The following is a 12,215-nucleotide window of genomic DNA, read 5'->3' as shown; positions in this document are numbered from 1 at the left end:
ACTTTGGCTGCCAGCACTCAGACAGCCTTACTGTTCTGTCTTCTCTTTGGCCCCTCTTTGATTTCCCTTCTGTCTCTGGCAATGTGCCTATTTAAACAGCTAGTGACCGGTTTCCTCTGTCCACTTGGCTGCCAGTCGCGAGCCTGGGATCCCTGGACCCTTAAGAAGTCTAGGAGGACTTTTCAACGTTCAGTCAACTTGGGGAGATCCCATCTTGCCTGAATCAGGCTGTGCAGGCCACAGTCCGATCTCTGTTCTGGAAGTAGAGGAGGTCAGTGTGCTGACCATGTTCGTACACACTGCTGAGGGAGCTGCAGGGAGACCCAGGCTCCACTGAGAAGGCTGTGAGGAGGGGTCCCTGGTGGGAAGTTGGGGACGCCAGGATTCCGCTTCCGGTTCTAGCCTGTGAGAGTCTATGTCGGCTTGACAGACTAGGAAAGGCCTTTCTGAGGAGGGTAACACTGGAGCAGAGAGTGAATATGGGGCTGGGGGCAGCTGAGGAAGATTGGGCAGAAGTGCTCCAGGCAGAGGGAACAAGATGTGTTGGGGCTCTGAGGTGGGAGCACAGGGAGGAGAGGGAAGGAGCCGTGGGCGGAGGCTAGATCCTGTAGGACCCTGTGGGTCAGGGGAAGGACTTTGGGTTTTATTCTAGGTGTAACAGAATCTCTGGGGAGCTTTAGAGAGGACGTGATTGAAAGAGCCCTCTGACTGCCACATGTGGACAATCTCCATGCCCCCTCCCTCCCTCCCACTCCTGCTTTTGACTTTGTCTCCTTTCAGCATCCTTCTCTTTTTGGTTGGCTGGTCCTCAGTTTGATAGAGATGTCTCCAGAGGTCATTCCTGGGACTCCTCTCTCTTCTCCCTAACTTCTCTGCCATTCACACAGCGTCTTTACTTGCATGTGGATAAACTCAGATCTGCTTTACTTCCTGATGCTCTCCTTGTAGATTAGATGGCAGATGCAAGGCAAAAAAACCAGAGCCCTGAATGTCAGTGTCCTCCACATTCTGAGGGCAATTGACCGTGTCCTAAATACATCTGGGTCCAAGTGTGGAGGGAAGATCTTGCTGATAGGCTCCCTCTGGAGCCCACAGTATAGAGGGAACCAATGGCGTTAAGAAAAAGAACTGTCTGACAAGAACAGGAAGAGCAGTACTTCAGTCTGTTCGGGCTGCTATCACCAAATACAGGAGCGGGCGGCTTATAAACAGTCCTGGAGGCTGGAAGTCCATCATGGCACCAGTAGATTCTGTGTATGGTGAGGGCCTTCTTAGTTTATAGATGGCCATCTTTTTGCTGTGTACTCACATGGTGGAAGAGGCAAGAGAGCTCTCTGGGGTCTCTCTTAAAAGTGTACAAATGCCATTCATGAGGCACCACCTTTATGAGCTAATCACTTCCCAAAGGCCCCGCCTCCTAGTATTATCACCTTGGGGGTAAGATTGAAATATAGGAAATTTGGGGGTGGGTCACAGTCATTCAGACCATAGCAATCAGTAAAAAAGGATAGCTATTCAAAATCCTCATCAACAGAAGTGTCAATTAGCAGAAAAATCATTTTCTTAAAACCACCAGGATTACATCTCTGCTCCAACCTCACATGGCCACGTTATAACAGAGAAATGGAATTATTGTTTTTCCTACCCTAAAATCTTGTTTATGCTGCATGGTAAGTAGAATGCAGTAAACAAATACTTCATATCTTGAGACATTAAAAAAACAAATAAAAACCTTCATAGTTGAGTCCATGTTATGATGTGAACAGAGCGTAACAGTCAGTCAATGGCAGGGAGGTGAAAGGGCTGCAGCCCTGACCCTGGTCTGGGTTGTAGGCCTGCAGGTAGGCAGTGACCTTGGGCTGGGCTCTGAGGGGCAGCCATAAGTCTGTTTGAGGTGGCTCCCAGGAGGAGGGGCGCTGGTTCCTGCCACCCTAACAATTCACAGAGGCTCAGCTGCACTCTTGCTGCTCACACAGCTCTTGCCATGAGGTTGTCTGTCTGCTCAGGTCTTGCCTGAAGCCTCAGCCATGCTTCCTGCTGCCAAGGGCTTGCAGCACCCCCGACAGGACAGGTTCAAAGGTCCGGAGTCAGGGGCAGGGTGATTCTACAGGTTCACTGCACCTTTGCTGACATTTTAACCCAAAGATGTTGACAGATTGTCAGTCCCTCCTGAGTCAGGATGACACTCAAGCCTGCACTGCTGTGCCTTTGATATTAAATGCAAAAATGGCCAACTTCCCCCAGAGGGTAGAGACTGGGGGCCTGGGAGACATGGTGGGGGGTGAAGGAGACGTTTTAAGGAAAATTAAGAATCCAATATCTGGTCTGATAGGTTTTTCAGGTTCTTTATGGCTTTGTGATTTTAGTATTAATAAAATCTATCAATGGGAGAAACCTGGGTGGTGGCGACAATGAAACCAGCAGACTAGCCAGGAAGAATGATGGGTCCTTCCTCCTCTCACCAAAGGACAGCAGGCAAGGGAGCGCTCCTACCCTCACGGGTGCTGACAGCCATGTCCTCCATTCCTCCATTCCTGGACTAGATCTATTCCAGGCCCAGCCCTTACCAGCACTGCCAGGGCAGGAGTGTGCATCAATGAGAAGAGGTACAAGAGGGAGGGGCTGGCAGGGTGGGAGAGACTAGGGGCCCATGTTGACCTTGAGGCTTCTGCTCTGCCTCCCTTTGCGTACCAGGGACAGACCTCAGGCCAGGAGTGCTGGAGACCTGTCCCACCAGCACCTCCCTGGCACTTAAGGAAAACTTGAATGTCAGAAACAGAAACCTGCCCATCCCTGAGCACCTGAGTGAGCTGCTGTGGGCTCTCAGCATTGACATACTGCTCAGCTGTGAGCTGCTAGGCCTGGACTGTTTGCATTCTGGCATTTTATCTCTAGTCAGATTTTGACCCTTTGCCATATTCTTGGAACTCCTGGGTCTTCCTGGAGCCTGACAAAGGATCAAGATCTCAGAGCAATGCAGCAAACCCAGATGCTTCTGGGTGTAGTTAATAGTCATTTATTCACAATGGATCAACTGCTTAAGATCTTATGTCTCCCTGACTTTTCTGGTCCACAGAGAAAAAAACCACCTCACCCCACAGCTGGCTTTTTGGATCTGTTGTCCAGCTGCCCACCTGGGACTTGCCTAGGACACGTGCCAGCTGCACATGTGGGTTACAGGGAAGCTGCCCACACCAGAGTGCATCCTAATAAGGTTTTCAGCCTGTTCTTCATGCTGACTGAGCCCTGGAAAACATGGCAAACATGAGTTTCCTAGGTGGTGAGTCCAAGCAGACTGCTGGGACAGGCCTATCTGAGGGGTCTGGCAGGTACACAGCACAACTCAGGCTTGCAAAGGGTAAATGATAATTTCTGCAGGGAATCCCAAAGGACTGATTTCACTTTCTCTACCACGCATCTCCAACAGAGAGCAGGCTTGGGGGAATTTTGACTGGACTCAGGAAACTTATCAGCTTCTCGGGAGTCATAAGCTAATATTCCTGAAAGGCACCCACGGTCTCACCACCAACTTGGGTCTGGATTTTCCCTCTCTTAGCCTCTGACTTGTCTCTGACATGTGAGCCTATTCCACCTTCCCTTGCTTTGTGACACCTGGCTGCAAGGAGCATTGTGACTGTCTGAAGTGGCACAGCCTTCCCAGGGGACACCACAGTAATGGCATTCTCCCCATCTATGAAGATTTAACATTTTGTTTAAGCAAAGACCAAAGGGGTAACAAAGACAAAAAAAAAAAAGGCAATCCTCACCATGGTGACAGGCAGGGAACGGGCCCACGGAACCCAAAACGTAGCCTATGGTATTTGTATCCTAAATGGAGACCCCATAAAGGAAATGCATAGCAGGCTCAGACCGCTGCCGGCTTTGCTGAGGAAGTTGTGCTATGACTACCCTCAGTGCTCGCACTGGAAAGCACCAGCAGCGAGTTCTGCCACAACTTGGGAGCTCCTGGAGCACATCTGTTGTCGCACAGCAGCCTAGTCGACTGTCTACCCCCCCCCCCCCCATCTTTTCTTAAAGAAAGAAGAGTCTGTGAGACTGTGCCTTTCTGGGACTTCGTTTTATCATGATGTTTACTCCACTGAGGCCCTCATCCCGCGTAGCCTCGTCATCCCGCGTAGCTCCGCCCAGACGGCCCCCTCCCGAGACACCAGCCCCGCCCCTCACGACGCAAACACACGTGATGCCGGTCCTACCCCGGAGGACGCAACCCCACGTGACGCCAGCCCCGCCCTGTAGGTCTCAAGCCCACGTGATGCCGACCCTGCCCCTCCGGACGCAACGCCGCGTGACACCGGCCTCGCCCGGCAGGACGTTAGCCTTACGAGACGCCAGCCGCTCGCCGCGCCCTTTTAGGCTGCGCCAGGGTCGCTTCCGCCTCCCTCCTGGCAGGTGTCACCGCGCTCGGCTGCACCTCAGCCGCCGTTCGGTTGGTGGCCGTGACGACCCCGCTTGCTAATCGACGCACTCGCAAGAAGCCCGCGGGCGGGAGGCATCCTGACCTTCTACATCCGCTTCTGCGTCTTCCCATCCCCGCTGCTGGGGACGGGGGCGTCCGCTTGCGCGTGCGCGCCGCGGGGCACACTGGGGCCTGCGTCCCGCGCGAGGTGCTTCCCTGCGCGGGCGAGAGGAGCGGGTCAGCGAGGGCCTGGGGAAGCAGGCGGGGCGAGGCGCCGGTGGTTCAGCAGGGACTCGCCGAGCACCTAGGAGGTGCCCCGGTCGGGCTCTGTCCCCGCCGCCTGGGCTCCCTCCCCGGCGGTCACGCACTCCTGAAAGTAGTGGTTCTCAGCTCTGCTTTGAACTTAAGTGTGTAAGTATAGACACTCGTGTGTGTTATGTCAGACGTGTTAGTTCTTCCCACAGACATGCACATAGCACAGCTGTACGTGCAGTCGGCCTGGAGAGCTGCATTTTCAGTCAGGCGTCGGGATTTCCCTGCTTTACCAAGGTTGGAAAGCGCGGCCCTAACCTGAGCATATCCAAACTTCACTTTCTCCTCCTTTTCCCAAGACCTGGCAGGCATCTAGGTCTGAGTTTTTCAAACTGGCTTAGGAACAATGAGTGTGTCACGAAATAAGTTAATGGGCTGCAACCAACATTAAAAAAATAAGGGAGAGTACAAAATATTAGTGCGTTTCACATAGTAAAGATTGAAAGTTTTATGGTGTGTGTGTGTGGACCGTATTTATCCTCCAAACTCAGACACTTTGAGACTGAAATGGGGTGCAATACAATTAGGAGCAAAGATGTACTCAGGGCTGTGTCTGGCAAACCAGGGTATACGGTCACCTGTATATGTGTACCCAGAATATAAAATGCAGCACAGACATTTACGTGGTCACCCAGCCAAGTCCCCGGCTTCCATTCTCTCATTCCTCTAATCTGTCTTCCACACAACTTCATAAATTCTAAAATGTAAATCTCATCACGATGCATTCTTGCCCAAAACTCGGCAAGGATGCCCTGTGGCCTACAAGGGTCACATCCATGGTCATCCAACGCCCTTAAGAATCCAGGATTGTTCTGCCTGGCTCACTATAAGCAGTTTCCATCACTGCATCCATTATATTCCTTTATTCTTGGCTGCCGTCTGTCCTGAAAACCCCCTCTCTCTTCCCCTAAAGCAGAACCATCACCTTGCAAAGATGGTTCAAGCATCATCCCTCTTAGTTCATGAGTCATCCGTCCCCCACACTGTTTGCATGGCTCTCCCCCACAGTACAAATAATCCTAAATTTTTATAAATGTTTATATATTCCTGTAAGAATATAAACCTCAATTACAATGATAATTATCTCTGGATAGAGAGTGTACTAATGACGTTAATTTCCAAAATTTCCTCAGAATTTGCACACTGTAATTCAGGAAAAGAAAAAAAGTTGTGTTGAATAGCAAATGACAATTTCATTTCTATTTCCTGTTAGATTAGCACATAGTCTTCTATACCATTTTACATACATTTTTATACACAGCTTTTTATTTTGAAGTAATTTTAGATGTATAGAAGTGTTGCAAATATAAAACAAATTGAAATCGATAAATGGGACTTCATAAAAATTTAAAACTTGTTTTAAACAGCACCATCAAGGAAGCAAAAAGCAACCCTTAAAATGGGAGAAAATATATACAAATCATGTATTTGATAAGGGTTCAATATCCAGAATACAAAAAGGAACTCTTACAACTCTAAAAAAGGCAAAGTATTAAAAACTGTGCAAAGGATTTTAATAGAAATTTCTTCAAAGAAGATATAGAAATGGCCATTAGGCACATAAAACAGAAAAGCTCAGCATTTTTAGTCATTAGGGAAATACAAATCAAAGCCACAATGAAATATCACTTCACATCCTCTAGGATGGCTATACTTAACACGTTGCGTACGGATCACGAGAATCTTCACGAGGGATTTAAACCCCCGCCATATGCAACGTGTTAAAAGGACAGATGATAACAAGTGTTGGTGAGGATGTGGAGAAGTTGGAACCCTCACACTTTGACTGGTGGGTATGTAAAATGGTGTAGCTACTTTGGAAAACAGTTTGGAATTTCCTTAAAAAGTGAATTATATGACCCAGCAATTCCATTCTTAGATATATATACCCAAGGGAAATTAAAACATGTTCACAGAGAAACTTTTATACATGTGTTTATAGCAGCATTATTCATATTAGCCAAAAGGTCAAAACAACCCAAATGTTGAATGGATAAACAAAATGTGATAATATCCACAATGGAATATTTTTAGCAACAAGAAGGAATAAAGTACTGATACGTGCTACGACATGGATTGCTATAATATTAGATTGCTTGAGTTGTCACAAACTGGGTGGCTTAACAAATTTATTGTCTCAGTTTTGGAGGCTAGAAGTATGAAATCAAGGTTATCGACAGGGTTGTTCCTTCTAAGAGCTGTGAGAGAATCTTTTCCAGGGCCTCTTCAACTTCTTGTAGCCTCAGGCTTTCCTTGGCTTGTAGATAGTGTTCTTCCTATGTCTTGACACCGTCTTTCATTTATGTGTGTCTATCTCTGTGTCCAAATTTCCCCATTTTATAAGGACTCAGTCATACTGGATTAGGGCCCACCCTAATGACCTCATCTTAGCTTCACATCTCCAAAGACCCACTTTAAAGTTGCATTCATAGCTGCTGGGGGTTAGGACTTCAAAATCTTTTGGGGGGACACAATGCAACATACTCATATAACAATGGATGAACCTTGAAACATTATGCTGAGAGAAAAGAAGCCAGTTACAAAAGGCCCCATAGTGTATGATTCCATTTATATGAAATATTCAGAATAGGCTACTCTATTAGACAGAAAGTAGTGTAGTGCTCACTTGGGCTGAGGAAGGGGGGAATGGGGAGTGATTGCTAATGGGAAAATTATATCTGTAAAACTGTTTAAAATACAACAATACACAGTTCTTGTATACCATTTACCCAGCTTTCTCTAACAGCATATTACATAACTAATTCAGTTATCTAATCCAGAAAACACCTATACAATACTATTAACTAATTTACAGACTTTATTCAAAATTCACTAATTGTCCCACTAATGTCCTTTTTCTGGTTCAGGGTCTGATTTAGGGTCCCATGTTGTATTTGTTCATCCTGTCAACTAGTCTCCTGCAATCTTATTTCTTTAGTATTCGTCTTTCATGATCTTGACACTTTTGAAGAGAATGACAAAGTTATTTTGTAGAGCGATTGTCCCTCAATTTGGGTTTTCTATTGATGAGCTTAAAGTTATGCATTTACAGAAGACTATTACAGAAGTGATGCTGTGCCTCTCAGTGCATCACATCAGAGGGTACATGACATTGATAAGTATGACTGGTTAAGTCTGGTCACTCTGTTGATATTGTCAGATTTCTCCACTGGAAAGTTAGAAAAAAATTTCTTTTTAAATAAGTAGCATGTGGGGAGAAACTTTTTTCCTTCATTGTATTAATGTGACATATTACATTGATCGATTTTCATGTGTTGAACCATCCTTGCATTCCAGGAATAAATCCCACTTGGTCATGGTGTATCATCCCTTTGTTATGTTTTTGGGTTCTTTGTACTAGTATTTGGTTGAGGATTTTTATATCAATATTCATAAGGGATATTGGTCTGTAGTTTTCTTGTAGCATCTTTGGCTTTAGTATCAGGGTAATGTTGACCTCATAAAGTGAGACGTGCTCTGTAAGTTTTTGGAAGAGTCAGAGAAGGATTGGTGTTAACTCCTTAAATGTTTGGTACAATTACCATTGAAGCCATCTGGGCTAGTTTTCTTTGTTGTGAGGTTCTTTAATTACAAATTCAATGTCTTTTATACATCTATTCAGATTTTCTATTTCTTCATTAGTTAATTATCGTTGATTGTATGTTTCCAGGATTATTTTTTCATGTAGGTTGTTGGTGCGCCACCGTTCATAGTATTGCCTTACAATTTTTTTTTTTTTAATTTTATTGGGGAATGTTGGGGAACAGTGTTTCTTGAGGGCCCATCAGCTCCAAGTCATCCTTCAATCTACTGGAGGGCTCAGCTCAGCTCCAAGTCCACTTGCCGTTTTCAATCTTTAGTTGCAGTGGGGTACAGCCCACCATCCCATGCGGGAATTGAACTGGCAACCTTGTTGTTGAGAGCTCGCGCTCTAACCAACTGAGCCATCCAGCCGCCCCCCTGGAAGCTCAGTGGCAGCTCGTTGTCTTCAATCTAATTGTGGAGGGCGCAGCTCACTGGCCCATGTGGGAATCGAACCAGCAACCCTGTTGTTCAGAGCTCGCGCTCTAACGAACTGGGCCATCCGGCCACAAACAATTCTTTCTATTTTTGTAAAATAAGTAGAATGTCCCCCCCATCATTTCTGATTTTAGTAATTTGTGTCGTCTCTCCTGTTTCTTTTTAAGTGAGTGTAGGAAAAAGTTTGTTAATTTTGATTTTTTCAAAGAACAAACTTTTTATTTCACCGATTTTTATACTTTATCTTTTTCTGCTTTAATGTTTAATATTTCTTTCCTTTTGCTAACTTTAGATTTCGTTTGCTCTTCAGTCTTTTTCGTTCTTTAAAGCATAGAGTATTGATCTGATATCTTTCTGTTTTAACATTTTAAAAAATTGAATCTATTGGGGTAACATTGGTTAATAGCATTATGTAAATTTCATGTGTACAACTTTATATTGTCTGTACATTCCATATGTACTCACCACCCACAGTCTAATCTCCTTCCATCAGCATGTATTTGACACCCTTTACCCTCTTCATCCTCCCCCCACCCCCTTCCTCTTGGGTAACCACCATATGTTGTCTCTGCCTATGAGTTTGCTTCTTTTTGTTTTATATCTCACATATGAATGAAATCATGTGGTTATTGTCCTTTTCCGTCTAACTTATTTCACTTAGCTTAATACTCTCAATATCTATCCATGTTGTCACAAAGGCAATATTTCATCTTCTTTATGGCTATTATATATACTGTGTTTCCCCGAAAATAAGACCTAGCTGGACAATCAGCTATAATGCGTCTTTTGGAGCAAAAGTTAATATAAGACCTAGTCTTATTTTACTGTAAGATCAGGTCTTATATAAGATCTGGTCTTATTTTACTATAAGATCGGGTCTTTATAATATAATACCTGGTCTTATATAAATACATATTAAATATTAAATATATTTATTAAATTTAATATTAAATATAAGTATTACATTTTTGCTCCAAAAGACGCATTAGAGCTGAATGTGTGGCTAGGTCTTATTTTTGGAGAAACGGTACGTACCACATCTTTTTCATCCAGTCATCGGTTGAAGGACATTTAGGTTGTTTCAATGTCTTGGCTATTGTGAATAATGCCGCAGTGAACATGGTGATGCAGGTATCTTTATAAATCAGTATATTCAAAATCTGAGGGTAGATCCCCAGAAAAGGGATTGCTGAGTCGTATAGTAGCTCTGTTCTTCATTTTTGGAGAAATCTCCATACTGTTTTCCATAGTGTCTGTACCAATTTACATTCCTCCCAGCAGTGTATGAGGGTTCCTTTTTCTCTACAACCTCTCCAACACTTGTTATTTCTTAACTGATAATAGTCATTCTAACAGGTGTAGTGTGGTATTGCATTATGGTTCTAATTTGCATTTCCCTTATAGCTAGTGAAGTTGAGCATCTTTTCAGATATCTGTTGGCCGTCTGTATGTTTTCTTGGGAAAAGTATCCAGGTCCTCTGCCCACTTTTTAATTGAATTATTTTTTTACTTTTGTTGAGTTGTATGAGACCTTTATATATTTTGGATATTAGCCCCTTATTGGAGGTATCATTTGCAGATATTTTCTCCCATTCAGTTGGTTGCCTTTTAGTTTTGTTGGTGGTTTTTTGTGCTGTGCAGAAGCTTTTGAGTTTGATGTAGTCCCATTCATTTATTTTTGCTTTTACTTCCCTTGCCTTTGGTTTCAAGTTCACAAAAACCCCTGTCAAGCCAAGGTCCATAAGTTGAGTACCTATGGTTTCTTCTCTGTATTTTATTTTCTCTGGTCTTATACTCAAGTCTTTAATCCACTTTGAATTAATTTTTGTATATGGTATCAGATAGTCTAGTTTCACTCTTCTTATGTTACTTTAAAATATATCTTAAAACCAACAGTTTCTTTTAAAAAACGATCTGGCCTGCCTCACTGCAGTGTTAAACATTACTGCCTTGGACCAAGCAGTGGTTGCCCACTCCCAAAACTCTTCCAAACCCTGGATTCATAACCTGCTTGGGGGTCTCAGAAGGCCCTGAGGCTTTACACATGAGCTCACATTTACTAGCATTGACTTGTGTTCTGAACTCACAGCAGCGATTGTGAGCTTCTGGTTTACTAAAGGGCACAGGCTCCAAACATTGGAGAGGTTCACAGGAAGTGAAAGAGACCGTGTGCCAGGCATCTATCAGTCACTTAAAAAATATTAACTCATTAAAAAATTACTAAGTCATTCAATACTCACAGAGAGGAAGGGACCTATTATTCTCATTTTTCAAATGAGGAAACTATGGCCCTGGGGGAGGTTCTATCTTGCTCCAGGTTCCAGATTTCAACCCAGGTATTCTGGCTACAGAGCCAAGATTTCGGTCACTTCTTTGCTATCTCTTGTTCTTACTAGTAGTAAAAAATAAAGTGATTACCAACAATATTTAATATAACACAGGAATGTGACCAGCAATGTCCAGAGCTTTTGATTAACCGTTTCCATTTACAAGAGCTCATTTATTTTTGAAAACTCATTTGTTGAGAAGGGAACTGAGGCTGAAGTAACCACTGCAGGAATTCCAGACTCATTATTGCTTAATAACACCGTGCAAAGAATAAAAGTGCCCCCACAATCCTCAGGGCTTCACGGTTGGGTTTTACACACATTTTACAAGGGGTAACTGGCTCAGAGAGGCCAGCAACTGTGCACGACATCGCTGCAAGTAAGAAAAGACATTACTGTTTTGCTTAATAACAAATCCTTGAACTCCTGGGCTAAAGGAAAGGCTTTTCTTACGGAAATTAAACTCATATTGCGGGAGATGTAGACTTCACCCGGTCCTGCAGCTGCTTCGTGGCCCAGGGGCATGTTCTCGGCTGGTTCCGCACCAGAGGCTCCTCCCGGCGAGTCCCGGCCTGCGGGCACCTGGGCAGGTGGGCGGGTCGCGGGCCGTGCCCCCTCCGCCCCCAGGCCGCTCGGAGCTGAAACCCAGCCGCACCCCCATCCGACTCTGGGCTCACTCATACCCCTTCTCCGGCCGACCTGGGCCCCCCTTCCCCGGTCCCTTCCCCGCCCTCCTGGAGCGGCCGGCGGGCAGCGGGTGGCCGGCGCGAGGCCCCTCCCCGAGTCGCGCAGCGCGGAGGAAGCGGAGGCGGCGGCAGCGCCGAGACCTCGCCGCGCTCATGGCGTCGTCCGGGTGAGTGCGGCGCTCGGTCCGTGCAAGCGGGGGCTGCGGCGGGGGCGAGGGCGGGGTGAGGCCTCCCCCAGCCCGAGCTCGCCAGGCCCCGCGGCCCTCTCGGGCCGACCTTGGGCGGACGCGGAGGGCCGGGCCGTGGTCGGGGGCCGCGCGGGGGAGGGGAGCGCGCCCCTAGTCGTCGTGGCCGCTTGTCCGCTCGCAGCGCCGCGGGGACGCGGCCCGGACGCCCGAGTGTCAGCCGCGAGAGCGGGGAGACCCCGCGCGCCCGGTGCCTCCTGGGTTCCTG

General features: G+C 46.0%; 1 protein-coding gene across 6 annotated transcripts in view; it reads left to right on the top strand.

Annotated features, from left to right (window-relative positions):
• The first annotated feature begins 4,270 nt into the window (after positions 1-4,270).
• URGCP (upregulator of cell proliferation) overlaps positions 4,271-12,215 on the top strand; it is a 29,125-nt gene continuing 21,180 nt past the window's right edge. Inside the window, exon 1 of one of the 6 annotated variants that reach the window (XM_074312139.2) lies at positions 4,271-4,828. Coding sequence is in view for 2 of the 6 variants with exons in the window: in XM_019731674.3 (XP_019587233.3) it covers positions 11,916-11,929 (14 nt within the window). In the remaining 4 variants the exon portion in view is untranslated. Of the gene's footprint in view, positions 4,829-11,525; positions 11,930-12,215 lie in introns of those variants that run through there. The other 5 variants (XM_074312136.2, XM_074312138.2, XM_019731674.3 and 2 more) reach the window with 5 other exon arrangements.

This window comes from Rhinolophus sinicus, chromosome 4 (assembly GCF_057876585.1).
Source record: "Rhinolophus sinicus isolate RSI-liver-muscle chromosome 4, RSI-T2T, whole genome shotgun sequence".
Lineage (NCBI taxonomy): Eukaryota > Metazoa > Chordata > Mammalia > Chiroptera > Rhinolophidae > Rhinolophus > Rhinolophus sinicus.
This window is presented reverse-complemented; position numbering and strand designations above follow the sequence as displayed.